General features: G+C 50.6%; 1 protein-coding gene across 2 annotated transcripts in view; it reads right to left on the bottom strand.

Moving 5' to 3' along the window:
• CORO2B (coronin 2B) overlaps positions 1 to 20,437 on the bottom strand; it is an 85,362-nt gene extending 64,925 nt beyond the window's left edge. For both annotated transcript variants that reach the window (XM_063142351.1, XM_063142352.1), the window contains exon 1: positions 20,382 to 20,437. In XM_063142351.1, the coding sequence (XP_062998421.1) occupies positions 20,382 to 20,396 (15 nt within the window). In that variant the 5' untranslated portion in view covers positions 20,397 to 20,437. The remainder of the gene's footprint in view (positions 1 to 20,381) is intronic.
• Between the last annotated feature and the right edge of the window lie 732 nt (positions 20,438 to 21,169).

Raw genomic sequence — 21,169 nt, 5'->3', positions numbered from 1 at the left:
AAGGCCAGTTTATATTAGCTGCACGGCTTCTTCATGCCAAATATTCAAAAAGAAAGGCAACACCCCAACTAAAATAATTGGATGTTAAAATATATGATTTGGCAACCCTAAGCAAAATTACATGGGTGCTTTGAGTTAAGCAGGCAAGATATAGGATAAATAAATTTGAACAGGAATGGGAGACATTTAGGAGGATTCGGAATGAGAAGCAAGGTGTGTTAGGTGGTAATCTGTTTCCTCACTGTCTACACTTTTTATTGTTATAAGGTATTTGATGGGCCTCACTGCTTTTTAGTGGGTTTAATGGGTTTTAGAGTGTTAAATGTCTAAAGAATAGAGGTGTCTTAGTGCTTGCAGTGATCCATTTTGTAAGTAATTAGTTTAGAAAATAATAAATAAAATTAAAATGCAAAAAAGGAAGAAAGGAAGTGGAAATGGGATCACTGCTTTTGGTGCAGACCCTCACCTCATTTCCACCTCTAGGCAAGCAAGATTGGCAGGGTTTTTGGTGTTGTTGTTTCAAAAACCTATTAGACCAGAGAGAACCATGGGAAAAAGGGAGACGTGTCCACGCCTTGGGAAGCTCAATCTCAGACCGCTCTGAACAGTTTCCAGAATGGCTGCCATTTTCTCTAGCCCAATGGCAGCGCACAGGGCTAATCCCATGACCCCACAACCGGGGGATGACGCTGAGCCAGAGCGAATGTTGCCGCGACATGGCCACACTCCAAGGCGTAGAGCACCACAGTCAAAACAAACGGTTTCGTCACAAATGGAAGTATAGATGTTTTAAAACAATTTAAAAACAAACAAAAGCAGACGATAATCACAAAGCGACAGAAAAAGCATCCAACGTAAGGCAGAGGCAGCTACCTCGGGGCATGAGGCAGGCACCGTGATTAGGGACAAGACCTGGAGGACGCGTGCCCCGAGAAACGCTTTCTTTGATTGGCTGGGCCATACCAATTGCCACGCCAGAGGCCAGCAAGGTGCCTGTGGCAAAGGAAGTGCAAAAAAAAAAAGCGCTCATGGTCTTCTGGCAAGGGTTGCATTCGCACTAGTCACGTCGTTTGGAATGGGCTCAGTTTTTATGGAGAATCCAGATAACACGGCCGGACCATTGCCCCATCCAATGTTTTCCTCCCATGATTTTTGTGTTTGTTACTGTTGTTTTTCTTAAACTAGAATTGCGTGTGCAGTAAGGATGGTAAAGCACAATTGAGGCTTTTCAGGGCTACTGTTCCTTTAATGAGTAGCTTCCTCCTTGCCCCTTTCTGCTAAAGCTGATAATTAGTTTCTCCTTTTATACTCACTGTAGTATTCCTGAATTTCACTTAATTAGTCCATTCCTGTTCTTGGGTTTGGGGAGCAAAATTGTTGCTTTTTATGAGTGCAGTTTTGCAATTATAACAATACAAAATAGTAAATGAATTAATAAGCAATTGCTCTATCTGCAAAGAGGAAACCAGTCATTAAAGTCTCGTGCCCAGAGAAAGGAACAGGAACTGACTAAATAAAGCCAAATCAGGAATGCCATAATCAGGCAAGTGAACAGGAAGAAACTAATTAGCCAATTTAAAAGGAAGAAGCAAAGACAATGACAGGGAGAATCAGGGACTTTGCTGAATAGGACTTGCTTCTGAATAAGCATATGTTTGGATCTTGTACACGGGGGCCGTCCACAGGCAGATGACATCAGTGGGCAGCCTTATTTATTTATTTTATTTTATTATTTATCTGAAGTATATTTAAGGCACCCGGAATGACTTACATATAACCGATTAAAGTAGACAGTTCCTGCCCAAGGCTTACAATCTAAAAAGGCACAACAGACAAGGGAAAAGGAATAGGGGAGGGATCGGGGGGGGGCGGTTTAATTCACTCAGCAGGCTCTTGGAACGGCCCTGCTCTCCCTCTCAGCTCAGTCACTGTCCCACACGTTTTCCATGCCTCTCAGCACCAGCCATGGCAAGCAGCACACAAATGTGCTCAACTGGTGCCTCTGCCCATGACGGGAGACTGGGCCAGGGCTGGTAGGAGCAGCTACCCTGCCCAGCGCCAGCCACTTGCTTCAGGGCATTGACGCCACATGGCAGCATGATCCACTTTCAGGCAAGCGACAACTTCCTCAAACAAATGGGAAGATGTCACATGTGGATCACTCTCCCAAGCTCCAAGTCATGCTGACCTCTTAAATTGGGCAAGACACCAAATGCGGTTGCCATCTAGATACTGTGAATTCTGCCAGCCTGACTTCACCGAAGCTGTAGAGCAGAGAGTTCAAACGCCTCGAGAAAGGACCAACCAGCACAAAGGACTCAGCTGGAAGGCAACAGGAATTCTCAGCCGCCTGGGCTGCCCAAGAATAATATTCTCAGGGTGGGAAAGAACAATTCTCCCTCCCCCTTGATCTCCACGAAATGCAAGCGCGAGGGACAGGGAAGCCAGTCAGGTCTTGTATGGGATTCTTCCACTTACATTGGGAGGGAGAGACGGGGGCTCCTATTAAGCTGCAAAACAGGAGCCTGCCAAAACTCCAGCGTTGGCTGGGCCAAAACCTCCCCCCTCCCCCCCCGGTGCAATTCTCCCATGGGAGATTTTATTTGGCTGGATTCAGGGCCAGCAACAAGTCACCGGCCTTCTCCCATTGCCAGGCAGGCCAGATCGTCGTCCGCTTTCACTGCGTGTTGCGTACGGGAGTCGCATTCACACCCGGTGTGAAAGAGCCCCTCTGGTCTGCTTTGTCCCATGCTGATGTTATAAGCTGCTCAGCGAGGGAAAAAGGCATTTGGGAGGCCCAAAAAAGAAAGAAAGAAAGAAAGAAAGAAAGAAAGAAAGAAAGAAAGAAAGAAAGAAAGAAAGAAAGAGAGAGAGAGAGAGAGAGAGAGAGAGAAAGAGAGAGAGAGAGAAAGAGAGAGAGAGAAAGAGAGAAAGAGAGAAAGAAAGAAAGAAAGAAAGAAAGAAAGAAAGAAAGAAAGAAAGAGTGTGTTTCTAAACTTGGCTTGACGTGGCAAGCAGGCGACCGTTCCAGGAGGATTATCTCATCGCCATTGGGGGAGGGACGAGAGTTGCTGGAGCAGAAAGCGAAGCAGCCGAAGGGAACAGAGGAAGGGCTTGATGCAAACTGACCGCTTATCTGCATATATGGAATTCAGGTTAGGGCAGCCAAGCGGTGGGGAAGAGTGGCAAGGAAAAGCAAGGAGGCTTGGAAGGGCACAGCGCGTGGGCACCGACGTCTTGCGCATCCAAACGACATGGCACAGCCTGCAGCTCTTGTCAGGTGCAAACAGATGCCACCTGGTGAGGGCGGATTTGGGGCTGCTTTGTCGCTGACATCCTTCGCTTGATTTCTCACCAGGTCATCAGTCAATGTAGCTGACTAGGAGGAACATGGTGCCACGAGATGACAATGGAAACTTTTAGCAGCTTTGTTGGCTCTGTGGCGGCTCCTTCAGCCCTGCAAAGTCAACACCTGATGCTGCACACGCCGGTGGGAACCAGCCCAGAAAGGCTCCTACATGGAGAAGTCTTTGCCACCACCGTTGAGTAGGGCGACCCTATGGAAAGGAGGGCAGGGCTCCTGTATCTTTAACAGTTGTATTGAAAAGGGAATTTCAGCAGGTGTCCTTTGTATATATGGGGAACCTGGTGAAATTTCCTCTTCATCACCACAGTTAAAGCTGCAGGCGCCCTGCCCTCTTTTAAATCTGGTCACTCTAGTATAGCTCCTGCAGCTTTAACGGCTGTGATGAAGAGGGAATTTCACCAGGTTCTCCATATATACAAATGACACCTGCTGAAATTCCCTTTTCTATGCAACTGTTAAAGATACAGGAGCCCTGTCCCCCTTTCCATAGGGTCACCCTAGGCGAGAGGGACTTGAGCTGCAGCCTCTCTTCTTTTGGAAGTGAAGCATCCTTTGGTAGCAGCCTGCAGTGACCCAGCAGAGGAGGAAGATTCCCCCCACACACATGCACATCCCATTCCTGATGTGACAGACAACCAGCTGCAATGCCAGCAGGAAGCCGACGTGACTCTGCCCACGCCAACCCGGCTCTGCAGTCTGCGCCACAATGCCTGTTCTGCCCATCTGATGCTACGGCCTTGAGCGACAGATGGAGGACACGCGGGGAACCCGACGCCCTGTGCAGACCTGGGACAGCAGCCGCCGCTTTCACCATCTGTAGAAATCCTCAGAGCTGAGCTGGCTTCTGACCACAGCCCACCAGCACCCTGTGCAGCCGGACGGAAATTAGGAGCCCCCTGCACTGAGACCCCCGAAGCTCATGGGACGACGATCTCCTTGAAAAGAATGTCCTGGCTGGACAGGTGATGCCGACTGTGGGACAGTATGATACCAATTCAAAGGCAGCGCCGGCCTAAGACACTGGCCCGGATCCAACAAGCCATCATCGCCTTGTGGCGAACAAGGAAAGGCGACAGCGCTGGGGGCATCTGAGTTCAGAGAAAGGACAACTAAGGAGTTTTATAAAATCATGAATAGTATGGAGAGAGCAGAGGGGGTGTGCATTTCCCCCACCCTCCCTCTTAAGACTGGAATCCGAGGGGACCCAATGCAATTGATATGGGTGGGCAAAACAAAGTACATCTTCACACAACATGTGATTAACCTGTGGAATTCACTGCCGCAAGATGTGGTCCTAATGAATATTATTTACATTAATCCTGATGCCAAGGTTGGGCCAGCTTGACATCACCGGCATCCATTCAAAGAAGCACCCCAAAGCCCACTTTAGAGTCAACCTAGGACATACGTGTATTTCTCTTTCGTCACCATAACAACAACAAAACGGTTCTTCCTGCCTTTACTTAGCTCTTTCCCATCAAGTCTGAGACCCCTGTAGCTGCTGTAGTGGAGTCTTCTCATCCCTGTCAAACTCCCCATGGGGCACCAAGGGGCCACCCTGTCATTCCTGGTCCCACTCCATTCTTAGTTCAACTGCTTCTTTAGCATGTCAGCGAAAACCCGTATAGCTTATGTTTTGTCTGACATGCCCGTGCCTTAAGTTACCTGGTCCATACGGATTTGGGTAAGTATGGACATGATGGATAACTTCTGTATAACCTGAGGGCTGCCTATATGGTAGTGGGTTGCTTCATTGGGTAATGGTTTTAGGGGAGAATTTTTTAAAAAATAAATATATCCTAAAAATCAAGGGATGAAGGGATCTGTTTCAAACTTGGCACACCTAAAGCTCTACTTAAGAGCTATCATGCTGCCAAGTTTCATCCCTTTATCTTTCAAAATGACAGAGATGTAAGCATTTTGTTAATTGCCATAGGCTAATGGAACAGTTGTCAAACTTTTGACAGCTGAGCTGTCAAACTTTGAAAAATTCCTTAAAAATCAAGGGATGAAGGGAGCTGTTTCAAACTTGGTATGTCTATATCCCTCCTTAAGAGCTATCATGGTGCCAAGTTTCATCTCTTTATCTTTAAAAATAACAGAGCTGTAAGCATTTTGGTTAATTGCTATAGCCTATAATGAAGCGGTTATCTGAAAATGGGACAGAGCTCCATACAAACTTCATTCTGCACCACGGGTATCCGGCAGTTTTAAAAACATCCCCTAACCATGCCAAAAGTTCAGAGCTCCATCAGAGAACCGTCAGACCCTTGGATTTTCGGTGCGGAGTGCACACCCCTATGGTTCACATGTAAAACTCCTATTTATCTATCTATCGCAGAGCACTGAGGCTCAATGGACAGTTAGAAAGGGTTAATTTTTAAAATACATTTCAGTAAGCACCCATTTGGAGGTTAGCAACAATTACTCCACCTTTGGGATGCAGTTGCTTTTTAACTAGGAGCTAACTGAGGTCCTAAGGCAAAGCAGTGAGTAACTTCCCCTGCTTGGCCCTAGATTACCCAACTGTGGTGATGAGCCTCTGACCTAGATGCTTCTAGAGGGGGGTAAGGGGGGAAAAATATGGAGAAGAGCTGTCCGTGGCAAGATGGAACCTCCATGTTCAGAGGCAATATCCCACGTGTTGGAGGACATACAATGGGAGGGAGCATCCTGGAGGCATCTGGCTGGCTCCTGGGCCAGTGACTTGATCAAGCAAGGCTCTTCTCATCTTAGTACATGTGCACAATGAAGCCCCTCCCCTTGCCCCTCCCCAAGGCAGCCCTTCAACACTGCGTCAAAAGCCACATTTTAGAGCAAGGGGAGGTGAAAAGGTGCTTACGATGTGATGCAGAGAGAAGCAGGGACCTTTGCTGCTACTCAGAAAAGTCCTCCTTGAAGCAATGAGCACGGAGCGAGCCACCCCACTACAGACAGGGCCTTCATGTCGCTCCATGCAGAATGCCAGTGGAGCCAGTTTGCACAATCCTCTGCAGGGCTGATCACTGAGGAACCAAGTAGGAGACATCACATAGCTTACATGGATACCCCAAAATCCCACCAGTCCAGAAGAACTGGGCTGGTGGAATGTTTTAGGCTTCTCTAACATGTATGCAGCTTGGGGAGAAGGCTAAATCAAGAGCTGCTGATATGGTTGCAAATACATGGGTGTTCGCCACATGTGGTGTTTCTGCACCATGAAAGCCGAGGAGCCTCAGGAAATGGTCACACAACCCACGTCTTCATTTTTGAAACCTGCCCATTTCTGGGGATCCTCATCTCCATCTACTTCATTATATTCCAAATGGATGACGTTGCACTGGACTGGCAGGGTGTTACTAGACTGGAAAGCGACATACTGGAATGTTCACATCTGCTGCCTCAAAACAAGGGCCCTGCCTTGATGGCCCCAGGTTGCTGCCATGTTTAGGGGAACCTCACGCTTTCTCTGCTGCGGGATGGCGATGGCTAATCCCAACTCAGAGGGAGGGCGCGGGCTTTCTGGCGGCCATTGAGCGTGCCGAGACCACCCCCTGCCCTCTGCTTGGGTGGATAGTGACCAGTCAGCGGTTGCCATCCACCCAGGAACGCCTCTGCCATGACGGCAGAGCAAGGTCAGACAGCAGATGCACCGTACTCACCTCGCTCCAGTGAAAAAGTTGGTGCACTTTTTAAAATCGCAGCTTCGTGGGAAAGCCCAGCAATGGCTGCTGCATTGTATAATTGACGCAGCGCCACCATGTAGCAACCGCGGGGCTTTAAAAGCATCCAGGCAGCCCCTAGAACGATGGAGGAAATTGTGCAAAACACTAGGAGTAAAAAGACCATCTTACCGCCAGTCTCGGCATAAATTTGCTATACTCACTGAATCACAGAGCTCTGTGATTACTACTCCATATCCCAAAATTGCATTGCATGGCTTAATCCTGTGTAAAAAGGATTCTTTTTCTGCTTATTTCTTATTTTTGTGAACCGCCCAGAGAGCTTCGGCTGTTGGGCGGTATAAAAATGTAGAGGTGGCATGTTCAACAGACCATGCAAAACAAGTCTTCCAGCTTTTCTTTCCTGGGTTATTTAAGCAACTTGGCCTGTAATCTTATATGCACCCACTGAACTCAATTGGGCTTATTTCTGAGTTTGCATATATCGGATGGCAATATGACTTGCTTCAGTTTAAGAGAGCGAGCGAGAGAACAATGACAGCAAAGCCAAGCTTTTGCCTGCATGGGTGTCCAAGGACATGCTGGTCATGGGTTGACCCAGGCTGGTAAACCCCCTTTCCATGAAATTTAATTTTGTATTTATTCAAGATGGGGAAAATGTGCAGGGTTACAAAGGCAGGGTTACAAATGTCCTTTGGAGCCTCTCCTAATCTGCATCTATTTAAATATTAAAAGAGGTCAGTGTGACATTACTTACCTAACACTGACACTCGTTGGTTCTTCCGTTGGTTTTGTAAGCTACACAATTCCCTTTTTAACATTTTACTCCAGAGGGAAAATTGCAAGACGAATGTTATTACCCCTGTGTACATTTAATGAGAGGAGCAGTTTATACTGCCACCCCACCCCACCCCTCGTCTCTATCACTGGGCAGGTTCACACAGCACACTAGCCCATCGTGGGTAGATCCAGATCTATGAAGCCCCCCACCCACCCCCTCTCTCCGACTGCTCCAGTTGGCTAGAATTAAGCCCGATGAACTCATTTAAATCCGCGAGACCTGCATGTTTGCAAATGCATTTGCATTTACCCAAATAGGCTTTACCTGGTGATTAAACCCGAACATCATATGAAGCCGCCGGGGAGGGGAAGAGCAAACCCCCAGTAACCCTCCCCCTGGCAGAGAGCTTAATGCGAAGCAAGGGAGAAAACAGCCCCACGTCTGGGGGTGGGCTGGCAGATGCTGGCGAGCTCACTTTATACGTCCTGTCATCACTGATGGTGCAGAGTCCCATCATTCTGCGCCCCCTTGCAGCCCATGATTTGCTTTCCCATTCCCTGTGCCAAGCCAGCGATAAGATGAACTCCATGGGCAGTGGCAGCCTGCTCTGACCCCCCCCCCGGCCCCCCAATGTTAATCTAAAGCATGAAAAACAATATCCCGCCAAGCAGCCTGCTCCGTCCTGCACACCTACAGCAGCCCGAGGCCTGCGGCTTTTGCCTGAGCAAAGCCCAATGAACAAGCACTTCCAGACAGCAAGAAGAGATGCGCCGTTAGTTACCTTCACGCACCGCTGATAGCACGAGCAGCTGAAGAGCACACTGTGGCCGGAAGTTTGCCTTTTTAACTCCAGTACAGCCATAGCGGGATGCAGCCTTTGGACTCAGAAAGCCAGAAAGCACAGAAGGTAGATGGCAGACGCATATCACCCAGGGAATGCAGAGCCCACAGCAGACTGCATCCTGGCCCATTGTAAGCATAGCACCATCTAAATGCCAGCAAATCCACGAACAGCGATGCTCTCTCCTCAGCATCTACCACAGTAGTCGCAATGCTCTGCTGTGCCATGAAATAGGGGGGTTTCTATGCCCACAAGCCCATCACTTGGTGACTGCAGCACTGAAAAGTTATGTCCCCCAGAAGACCATGGCTGAATTAGGTCATCCAGGCCAACATTCCCTTTCTGGAATCCACAAGCCTTCTTCCCTAAAAAGTGGGCTAGCTAGGCCAGGCCTCCTCTCTTGGTCGTCCAGGAAACAGCTAGGAGAGCTGTTGCTATGGCCCAGCAGTTACGCCTGCCCTCCGTAAGAAGGTAGACCAGGAGGTCCCCGGTTCAAATCTTGCCTCTGCAATCAACGGAGTGGGTGATCTTAGGGAGGCTGCGGCTCCGTCCTTCTCGTCCTCCCATCATCAATGGGGGATCTAAAATGCCAATCCGATGACCCTGCTGGGAGGGCAGGTTGGTGGAGATCAAGGGATGAGCCCTTTCACCTGTCTCCCCCCCACCCCACTTACCCCCCACCCCCGGGAGGCTGATAGAGCAACCTGGTGCTGCTTTGAAGGGAGTCCTGGGAATCTGGGGGGGGGGGAGGAGAGAACGAGAGAAATCCTCACTCTATTGGTAAGTGTATGTATGTGAGAATTGAAGGAAAGCGGCAACTGAAGAGGTACGAGATGGGGAGAGGACTTAAGAGAGGAGACCAGGTGAGAGAGGGGAGGAAGGGCTGTGGCTGGCAACCAATGTGCAGGGGCTAATGGCCGAGAATCTCACGTTGTGTTTGTGGAATGGAGATCTATTTGGCTTTCCAGGCCAGCCTTCCCCAGCTAGCATGCTGGGTGTTGTAGTCCAACTCATCTGGAGGGCACCAGGTAGGGGAAGGCTGTTCTAGGTGGTCCACTTTTATTTCTGCACTGGTTTTGTTCGCTTTCCAATTTAGTTCTAACCTGCTGAATTAGGCCTGTTTTACTCAGTGTTGCATATTAAATGGTTTTATAATATATAATGTGGTATATATAGGCAGGGTATAAATGGAAATAATAATAATAATAATAATAATAATAATAATAATAATAATAATAATAATAATAATAATAATAGATGTATTTACCTACTGACACTCTGGTCACTGTTCTTCTTAGAGGTTTCTTTGTAATATTTATTGCTGTTCATTTGAAAACTTGGGAGCCAGTTTGGATGCAATTTCACGGAACAGCAGCATACAAATAAATGGAGGACGACTTCTTATTGCTCACCTGAATGGACCTTTTTTCTCACCAATAAAGGACCTGGTTAGAAAAAAAATCTAACCAAATATCTGCCTGCCCCTTCCCGGACAGGTAACTGTTTTGTTTTGTTTTTCCACGTGCAGGGCAGGCTCTCCTTCTTTCTTGCCAGGGATAACTGCCCTCTAACCTTGCTGTGTTAGGCTTGTGACAGAGTTCGGATGCTTCCAGACAGAGGGTCCCTAACACAGAGGGAAATCGCATTTGCTTACTGTTGCTTCTCCCACATCCTCTTTTGAAAGAGGAGGTAAACAATGTGCACGTGGCCCATTCAGGGGGCCATTTTGATCGCGCTGCTTCTCTTGCACACGGCAGGAGACAGCGGCAACTTCCGTCTTTAAAAATCAGTTGGACTTACTGGGGTATTGTTTTGTGGCGCGAAGAAGGCTAGAAGGAGTGGGAGGCACGCGGGAGGCAGACGACGTCCATGAGTGCCCAGTGATGAGTGTGCAATAAACTGATGGAGCTCTACAAATCAAAAGACATTGAGGGCCTATCCTGTCTTTTCCTCCTTTCTGGTAAGAAAAAAGCTGGGAAAAGCAGTAACACACACACACACACACACACGAGTTACAAATGGAAGCTGACAACATCTGGACTCCTGCAAAAAGCTGTGTTTGAGGCAGGGTGAATGCACACACTAAAAGCCTCTCCTGGAAGCAGCCTTCATCTGCAGCCCAGTTCCTATAGCAACATGCCACACGCCCACAAGATCTCTACTAGTCGCTGGCTTAATATTGCCGTCGGCAGCACGCCTGGGGCCCACGAACATCTGCATAATGGGGCCTAGAGTGTGGCCTTCTGCATCCTCAGCCAGATCCACTCCTGTTCTATTTTCATTCCCACTATTTCTTCAATTTCTGAAAACACCATCTTCCATAATCTTTGTACATATTTGCATTGCCACCACATATGTAAATACGTTCCTTTTTCCCCACATCCTCTCCAACAATTTGCTGAATGTTGATCACTTATCTTATTCAATCTAACCGGGGTTAGGTACCACCTCCATAAAATTTTAAAATAATTCTCCTTTATTCTTACTGATAAACTTCTCAACACTCTTTGTTTCCATAGTCCCTCCCAGCTCTGTCGCCCTATTTGTATCTTCAAATCTGATTCCCAAATCATTTTCTCTGTATTCTCTCTAAACTCCTTCTCTAACAATATTATCTCCTCCTCCTCCTTCTTTTGAAAGTAGTTGCCTGTCAAAGTGCTCATTCTGGAAATTTCTGCTAGGGCAACAGGGAAGACAGGAAGGGGTTAACATCCACCTCCCTGCTAGAACGCTCCTATCTAAGGAATGGAACAGAATTGGGAGCATGCAACGGGGGGGGGGGGGCAAATATAGTAAGAAAGGGAGGGAGGGAACCAATAAGATCTCCTAAGCCAGATCTCATCTGCAGCCTGCATGTACATGTAAACACCGGTCAACACTACGGTGACCCTATGGAAAGAAGGACTGGGCTCCTGTATCTTTAACAGTTGCATGGAAAAGGGAATTTCAGCGGGTGCCATCTGTATGCATGCAGCACCTGGTGAAAATCCCTCTTCATCGCAACAGTTAAAGCTGCAGGAGCCCTGCCCTGTTTTGTATCTGGTCACTCTAGTAGAGATCCTGCAGCTTTAATTGTTATGAGTCACAAAGCTATTATGAGTCACAAAAGCTCAAGAAACAGCGTTCATTAACACTCGAAAAAAGAAGGAAATACTATTGCCATTGGAGATAAGGAAATCTAAAAAGAACATAAAACAGCTCCTGAAGAAGGAGGTATTCCCTCCAAAATGCGTAGAGCTTAATACATTTTCTTTCTGTCCTGAGCACCAGAGTTTGCCTCCTCCTTCGCGATTCAGCTACAAAGCAGCCATGTGCGATCTGGGAGATGTACACCAGGAGGGATTGCAACGCCAGGTACGATGCTGGCGCATGACCCAAGGAGAGTGTTGCATCAGCATGATCCGTAACCCTGCAAGGGTTCATGGGGTGCCCCTAGGAGGATAAGTGCGGTGCAGCCGCTATGGCACTGCATAATGCCAGGCCTGAATGCAGTCCCTTTGTATTCTCACAGCTCTCAAGGTAGATGACAATGAATGGATTTTGATGGATCTTAAGATCAGGTCATCAGTTTTGCAACACAGAAAAATAATACTATTTATGTAATACACTTCTTCCTGCCAGCTGGAGCTTGAAAAACAGAGCATTTTAACACAATAAAAGCACTTTATTATAATCTACTTTAAACCCATTTTTAAGAAGGAGGAAATGAGTGGAGAAGAGGGAAATTACACTTAAGGGGGAGGTCACACAAGGGGTCACCCTCCAAAAACAACCTGGAAATCAAATTGGGCCGATCTTTATCCATTTCCTTAGTGGAAGCAATGTGCATGCATGCTCATTACACAGGACAACACATGGAATTCATGCAGTTCCCCACAGGGAATGTGCCCTCAGTTTGCATTAGATTTAGCCGACAGTTAGATGCTGATATCTACTAAGCTGAACCTAATTTTTTATTCTTATCATTTCTAGAACTATACTGGACCTTTGTTAATGTATTGGATCCCCCCCTTTTAACCTGTTACAGTTTTTTAAACTTTTTAACATGTTTTTAATTTTACTGTATGTTTAATTCTATTTTAACTTTTGTAATTTATATTTATATGTTTTAATTGTACATGTTTTAATCTTGTAAACCGCCTTGAGTCCCAGCACTGAGAAAAAGGTGAGATATAAATAATAATAATAATAATAATAATTGGATTAACACATAAAAATGGTTTGTCCCTGTTCAATATTGCCTTCCCAACACCACAATTTCTAAACAAAGCAGCTTATAATGCAATCTCAACTGCCCTGGGAAGAGCAAGAAAAGGCATCGTTTATTCTGCCCAGGAAAGTGTAGGCAGGTGCCGCTGCCTGATACTTTAGACAAAAGTCTCATCCCCCTTGGCACATTTTTAAGGTGCAGGAAAAGCCGGAGCTCCACATCCCCCCACGTGCCCTCGTACCCCGTGCCCCCAGGCGAACGGCCTCGCTGGACTGAATGGGAGCGTTTTGATTCACTTTGGAGGGAGAAAGATGCCTCCCCGGGGGACACTGTGCCTATTCTTTGACCAGTCACAATGGGTCAGTCAGGCCCCGATGAAAGAGGGGCAATAAGTGAAGAACTGTACCAGGTCCCCTAAGCTCAGAGCCCTCCCTTGAGACAACTGCGATATGGACTGATGTATGATGAGCAAAAAATCGGTGCATGTCCAATTCAGTCCAAATAGGACTGCTAGGATCTCCTCCAACATATTTACATTTTTGCATTTCTATGCCAGATCTGCTGTTCTCTCCAACTGTCAATCTGCCCTGGTCTTGTCTTCCATAATGGGCACAGGTGAGGCAACTATTACCATACATAAGGAGTGATCACAAGCTACCGTGTAGCCCTTGGGGAAGAAGGAAAGCCACGTCGCGTGTCCTGCTTTCTGCCTGCAGAAGAGCCAAAGGCAACCTATCACATTCCAACCATATATCCGTCCCATTTTCTTGTTCATTGCCAACTTCAGGTCATCAGCACCGCCTGCCTCGCACTGCACCCTCCTCGCCAGCGCAAGAACCACCGCTCACCAGGCCAGCTCCAGTCAAAAGCCTTTATTAGAAAGTAAAAGTCCTCTCCCTTTCCTTTCTTTTTTTAATGACCTGGCTTACAAAAGAAAACGGAAAGCCGGTACTCCAAAGGCTGTTCTACTTGAAGCTTTTTATGATGTAGTTTCTCCGGATCAGCAAGCAGTTAAACATTGATGGATTTATGCCACTGAACGGGCACATTTTTATGTAACACATATTTCTTCTCTGAATACGTTTTCCATTCATGCTGCTCATGGTATCCTCCCAGTATGAAACCAGGCGGATTCATATTTGGTACCAGACACCATTCCTACATTGCTCTGCCCAACGTCATTACAGGTCTTCCCCACCAGTGCCGGCTCCAGCTTTTGGGAGCCTTTGGGCAAGACACCTTCCATGGGGCCCCTTCCTCAGTGAGTCTGCCTCCCTCCCTCCCTCGATTGCCACCGCTGCTCTTCCTCCTCCTCCTCCTCCTCCTCCTCCTCCTCCTTCCTCTCTCAGCAGTGCTACCACTTGCTTGGCAGGCAGGCAAGCAGAGAGCCTGTGAGCAAAGGGGCAGGGGCATCGTCTGATGCTGATGCGCCTTCTTCTCCCCACCACTGTTGTCCAGACCAAGTGAACAAGCAGTTGCAGCGATGAAGAGGAACAGCCCGTCCGGGGCGCTCTTAACAATGAGTCCCTCATGGGGTGTGGACCCTTGGCAGGGGCCCAAGCGTGCCTACTCTTGACACCACCCGTTCGATGACCAAAGCCACAAAGAAGAGCTGGCATCTGTGAAGGCATCAACCCACAGGCGTAATGCTCCAGGCAGAACTTTCATTTCTCTTCCTCGCCCTCCCAATCTCCCCAAGTACACAAAACCTTTCAGGTCTGCAGCAAGTAAAGCAGACTGAGCTTAAACGTGGCGGGGGGGGGGGAAATGAAGTGATTCACCAACGAGGCCTTCATGGCTGGCCACTGAGACACCTTGCGCCTGAAGCCGTACGACCATGCTGCGATATGCAATCTGTAGTGGTCCATTCCCAGATGCAAGTCTATGTTGCAGCACTTGATGTTGCATTCGTCAAATGACAAATGGCATACGCAAGTGGGATGCCAGTCCCAGACCATCCTGGAATGGCTCTTCCTCACCAGCTGTGCAGTCCTAAATCTGTGTTGCAATTGGCAGCCTGCACGGCCCTGTCCTTCAGCCTCCCCCAGCATTCTCACGTTGCCATACCAACCATCTTCACCAGCCCTGTTCCGACTACAGTGTCTCCCTCGGCAATGCTTCTCTTTGGGAACAGGCACAGGCAAGCAGGCCCTGGACATTTCTAGGAGACACAAAATGGTCAATGTTTGCTGACTTGTTTTCATGCCCCCGATGGAAAGTTACAGACGAAGGCTACAAATGGATTCAGGATGAACAAAGGAGCAGGCGGCTCCGTCTCCTGCTACATTCTCAGCCAGAGAAGGCTCTGATTCTGGGGTCTGCATTGGCTGTCTGGATCACGTCCGTTTTGGGTTGTGCCCGAGTCCAGTAACTGCAAGATGGGAGGCTGTCATTCAAAGCCACCACTGACTGAATTAACCATTAGATGAGATTTCTTTTCTACTCATTTCCCCCACCCCCTTTTAAATAAGTTCTACTACTGCATTCTACACTGGTGTGTGTGTGTGGAAGTGGAGAGTATGAAGTCTTTCCCACTAGGTCCCCGGATCAGATCCTCTAATTGGGGAACCTTCCCCCATTCACTGAGGTGTGGAGACTCTCTAACCCTGTTCATGCAACTTGTCTGAACACACAGGCTCTGTTCAGGCCTCAAGGGTGGGGCACAGAGAGCCCCAGGGTGTGATTCACCCCTCCTTCCACATTTTCATATCTCCCGACTGGTCACTACAGTAGTTATGCCGTGGTGAAGGAAATGAACTCTGCACCTCCACAGAGACATTTCCATTTATCCACATTTCATCTATTCCAGCAATTGGGCCCTAGCACTGAAAATGCGAGGTCCGAGCAGGCCTGAAATTCCAGGGCTCTAGAGCTCTAGCAAGCCCTGGAGCTTCCCGTAGGGTGTAGCCCCCACCCCACCCCACCCCACCCCGTGCTTAAAACCTGGAGAGCTTCTTGCTGTGCAGATACCGTCCCAGTGGTGCACTTGAGCTCCTCTGGTGGAACAACCCAACCTGGTCTGCAGAACTGAATAAGCAGACAAGAAGCTGTCGCCCCCAGTTTAGGTTACGATCTCACAAGGCTTTGGCCATTTTTAACTTAGGAGATTTCCTCTAATGAGCTTCATCAATAGACGTACCTTCATGTTGGGGGATTCCAGGTAACTAGTGATATTTTTAGTACCTGTGCTATCATTACCAGGTCAAAGAGGATTAGCCAGCATGCTCATTGGTGACATCTCAACAGCCTTTAGCCCAACTGGAGTGTTGCAGCAAAGTCTCTTCTAGCTGTCATCAGCTGGGAATCAAAAATCATGCCCCCGCCCCCCGGCAGTACCTTCATTTATTCTGTTTCTTTTATGGAGGAGGAAGGGGCTATACAGAAGACCCACCCATCTCTCGCCCACACACATAAACCACTGCAAGACCTGCTTAGCTTCTTTCTGGATTCTCAGCTTCTTCCAAACACACTGCTCACACATTCTCAAACTTATATAACCCACTGTAAAGTCTAGAATCTTGTTTTTAAAAAAGAACATTGACTGCTAAGGATATGCCACCTTTTGTGCCTGACACTAAGCGCCATGCCTGTTTGATTGCAGATGTTCAGGATATGCACCACCAGGACTCTGAATTTCTGCAACGGTACCTGGGCTGCTTAGAGCACTCTGTCTGGGAGCAATACCAATTAGAAGGCCCTGAAGGAGCTGTTCCATCTTTATCTCCTTAATGGATTTTGGGGGTAAGAAAAAAGCTGGAAGAAGCAGTGGGAAAACACAGGGGAGTTACAGGTGGAAGACAACACCATCTCTCTCCCCCCACCACACCCGCAGTAAAATTCCATGTATGAGGCAGGGCAATCGCATTATAAAGCCCTCAAAAAGAAGTGCCCTGGTCTGAGTCCATTAAGGATGCAATCCTATTTGGAAGCAAGTCCCACTGACTTTAGTGGGACTTGTTTTTAAGTAAACATGCACTGAATCAGGCTGGTTGTAACTGTTAAAATTAACATAGGAAGGTTTAAGTTAATAATTTGAATTAACGTAAGAAACTCACCAGACTTCCAAGCACTAAAGAGACAAACCAGGCTGGATAAAAGTCAGCACTTGGTCCCTTTTGAGAAACGGTTCAGTTTTTATGTTTAAATGTTCTAATTATTTATGCTAGGAGCTAGAATGTGAAAAATGTAAGGATCATCTTTGAGCCACAAGAACTCGAGAATACAGTCATTGAGAATCTTCCTGGAGAGGAAGGAGTTAATGCTTGCAAAGCATTTTTGAAAATAAATACAATATGGGAAGTGACAACTCTTTTTTCTTTTCTTCTTTTCTTTTTTAAATAAAATACTTAAAAGCCAATCTGTTAAATTCCTCCCTGGGGTCATATTGGTATTTGTAAATGGGAGTTACACTTAAAAGGACTAAAGGCCATTATTTGCCTAGAAGGCTTGAATTTGCATTCAGGGCTTGAAACTCTGGCGTAGAATTTGTCCTGCACAAGCCCTGTTGAAATGCCCAGGAGATTTTCAAGAACAGAAAATTCATGTTAAGAGCAGCATAAAATATCTGCAGAGAAAGACCCCACGGCTCCCGCATTGCCACCATCATTCATTCAACTGAGAAAGGAGCAGCAGACAGGAAAACATGCGCCTTAGGAGACACAGTCTCACCCGCCCTGCGCACCCCCCCCCCACACACATACAGCCTGCTCTTCTCATTCACACCCCCTTGTTTCTGCAGGCAAAAAGGAAAGCAGAAGGGCCCTGCATGTTCCTAGCAGCACAGGAGGGTGCACAGGAGGCTACTATTCAAATGATCCAGGCTCTGCTAAGGCGCAAGGCACAGGAAGGGCCATGGCTTGCCGTGCCAACCCACACCTGCCCATTGCCGGAACATGAACCTGACTCGTCCAGCGGTACCCAGACAACTGGAGCAAGGGGAGCTTCCTGTGCTCTCTGCAATTGCCACGTGCATCCATGGACCGAGACATTGCAGCCAAACATCCAAATTCCTCCCCGCCTGATAAAATATAATGGGTTGGATACAGGATCTGCCTTCTGTCGACAGAAGGGCTTCACTCACTGCAGGTGCCTCCACACAGTTTTGGGGACCCCCCCCCACATGCTCACCCCATTCAACAGGGCCCTCTGGCCCCCTATGCAACATTTTCAGGGGGCTGCTGTGGGGAAGAGAGTGTGCGGACGTCCGCTTCCACCAGCCCGACTGCATGGTGAGGCCAGTCCTGGGATCCAATTCTCCCTCACAGAGACCCAACTTCTGCAATATTCCATATTCCGTGAGCCTCAGCCGGCAAGCCGTTCAGATCATGGCCAAGATTAAAGCCAATCAGAAGATCATTTTAATTTGCTATTACTTTGCACACTGCGTCATTGCTTGCTCTTAGCCTCTGGGACAGGACGGGATGAAAGTTCACATACACAAATCTGGCTTTGCATTAATGGACTCCAAGGTTTCCATGTGTTGAACTGCCATAACTTGGACATGCATACAGCATTCTCATTTGAATTTTCATATTTTCCCTGGGAGTGTGTGTGTATGTGTGTGTATGGAACCTCACCTGAGAAATGTTGAGTCTTATTTTAACCGCCCCCTACCCCCAGTCATTTCCATTAGTATTTCACCTGAAGAAGACTCCTCCCTCAAACATTTCAAATGTTGCTTAAAGCTAAATTGCAGTAGCAATTCTCATTGTAACAACAACAACAATACTGAGCAGCTGACATCACCCAGAAGTGTGTAACTGTTTTAGAACCAATTCTGCTGGACGGTTAGAAAGGCAGAAGAGGCTGGGTCTCTTCTTTCCAGCCTATACATCTATGCCTGGATCTACAGAAGCCCCCTGTGCATGTGCAAAGCACTTTCTCGGGTACATGGTGGGATGGCCGCGGATTTTAATTTCCAGCAGCAGCAGTTCCTTGTTCCTCACGAGGGCCCGGCCAAGGGGGAGAGCTCACCAAAACGGAATAAAAGCTTGCAGCCCTCAATATCGCCAGAGCAGATTTACCAGATGTTAGAGGACGCCGCCGAAGCGGGAGGGCTGCAGGCCATTATTGTGGAAGCTGTCAAATTCGGTCCCCCAGCGAAAGCGCTGCTGACGTCTCTCACATCACGTTGGAAAACCGCTGCAAAGGCCAGCAACGGCAAGCCACCCATCGAAGCACCAAGCCAAACTTTCGCAGTTACAGGGGCAGCAGGAAGGACACTTGTCCGTGGGGAAGGACGCGAAGAAGAGCTGGGAGAGCACGGAACGGGGCTTCAGATGCCCACGGCCGAGTTTGCTGCTCCGGCGCTCGAGCCGCGTCTGCGAGGGACGCGCGCGGGCTCTTCGGGACCCCTCTCGCAAAGCCAGGCCGCGGGCGTCAGCCGCCCCCGCCCGCCCCCCGCCCCTGCTTCCTCGCTGCACGGGCGCAGGCCGCCTTGCCCAGGAGGCCGGGACCCGCGCAGGAGCGCCGCCGCCCCCTCCAGCAGCTCCAGAGCGCGCAAGGGCTTGCCGGCCCTCGGAGCCCCGCTCCCGCCACGCCCCGGCTTGGCAGCCTGGCACGCGACGGCCAGGAATCCCCGTCGGAGCCCCCGGCCAGCTCCCAGGTGGGGCCGGAGTCCCAGGCCACAGCTAGACCGAAGGTTTCTCCTGGGACCCTCCAGGGTTCGCCCCTGCCTGAGCACTGGATCCCCTGTGTGGAACCTAGATGAACAGGTTTGACCCCTGGACGATCCAGGGACAAACCTCCGGTCTAGCTATGGCCCCAGTCCCATTCCCCTGCCCCGAGGAGAAGGCCGAGCAGGGCTCCGCTCGCGTCAGGGCGGGAGCAGCGCAGCGCGGCTTTGCGCGGGGCCGGCGGCTGGCTGCGGAGGGCTGCGGGGCCCCAGGCCGGGCCTGCTCCCGCCTCTGCCGCGCGAGCTGCTCAGCCGGGCTCCCCGCTCCCTTCCCCTCAAAGCACCTGTAGGGATGCCGGCAGCTGCTCCCCGCAGCCCGCAGACCCCCGCGGGGGCGCCTCCCCGTCCCAAGCAGCCGCGGGAGGAGCGCGGAGCCGGCGCCGCCTGCCAAGGGCAGCGCCACCCAGGCGCGCAGCCGAGGGCGGCCGTCCTCCTCGCCGGGAGCACGCAGGACCCGGCAGCCCCGAGCGGGCGCCCGCGCGTCTCAAAGGGTTAAAAATGCAGCACATCTCCTGCACACTCTCAGCCCGCGCAAAGGCAAGGGGGGGGGCTCTGCTGCGGCCGAAGATCGCCCCCCCCCCGCGCGCGCCCTTCTGGGCCGTGTTGGGCGCAAGTGGCCCAAGCCCCCTCGGACTCTGCCGGGCGCACGAAGCCTCCCCGTCCAGCCGGCGGCAGGAGCGGGGGGTGCGCGGAGGGGCCCCCTTCCTCCCCCCCCCCGGCCCTCCGCCCGCTCCCACGGTGCCGCGGAGGAGCCGCTTCGGCCACGGCAGCCGCCGGCCCTGCAGGCGGGCAGCTGACCGAGCCCTCGGGCGGCGCGGCGCGGCGCGGCTGGCGGGGTCGCCCTTACCTTAGAGACAGTCATGCAGAAAGTTCCCCCGGAGAAGTGAGCGGGCGGGCGGGCAGGCAGGCAGGCGGGCGCCTTCGCCGGGATCACGGAAGGGGAGCGCGCGCGCGAGCCAGCCGGCCAGCCAGCCAGAGCGGGACGCGGTGCGGCGGCGGCGGGAGGGGGGGGGAGCGCGGGGCTGCCTGGAAGGAGCCGCGGCCGGGTTTTCCCTGCAGAGGCGTCCGCGTCAGTGGCCACGGGGAGGCGAAGGACCACCCCCTCCTCCTCCTCCTCCTCCTCCCCCTCCCCCGTCCCTCCCTCCCCCGCCCCGCGCCATCGGGTTCAGCCGCCGGGGCTGCTGCTGCTGTGCGTGGAAGCGCGAGGGCGGGGGCAGGAGGCGGTGGGAACTGAAGCGGAACCGGCGGGGGGGGGGTGAGGGGGGGCAGGAGCGCCTGGCGGCGGCGCCGGCCTGCCCGAGGAAGGCGGCTGAGCTGGGGGCCGCGCAGCCCGCCGGAGGCCAGGAGGGCCTCGCGGCCGAAGGCGCGGCTGCCTTGGCCGGCTCTGCCCGAGGCCCGCGGAGGAGCAGAGGGCACCTGCCTGGCCTGGCAGCGCCGGGGGGGGGGGGGGCGCCGGGGCTGCGCGGGGAGCCCAGGCGAGGCCCGCGCCAGCCCTCCGGCTCTCAGCCCCCCGCGGGTCCAAGAGCGGCGCCGCCGGGCTCCGGACTCGCCGCCGCCCTCCTGGGCCGGCTTTCCCGGGGCTCCGCACCGCTTCTGGCGTCTTTGGCCTTGTTTCTGTATGTCTGGCATTTCTAT

The sequence above is a fragment of the Elgaria multicarinata genome, chromosome 16 (genome assembly GCF_023053635.1).
Source record: "Elgaria multicarinata webbii isolate HBS135686 ecotype San Diego chromosome 16, rElgMul1.1.pri, whole genome shotgun sequence".
Classification (NCBI taxonomy): domain Eukaryota; kingdom Metazoa; phylum Chordata; class Lepidosauria; order Squamata; family Anguidae; genus Elgaria; species Elgaria multicarinata.
Note: the sequence above shows the minus strand (reverse complement) of the source record. Positions and strands in the feature narration are given on the sequence as shown.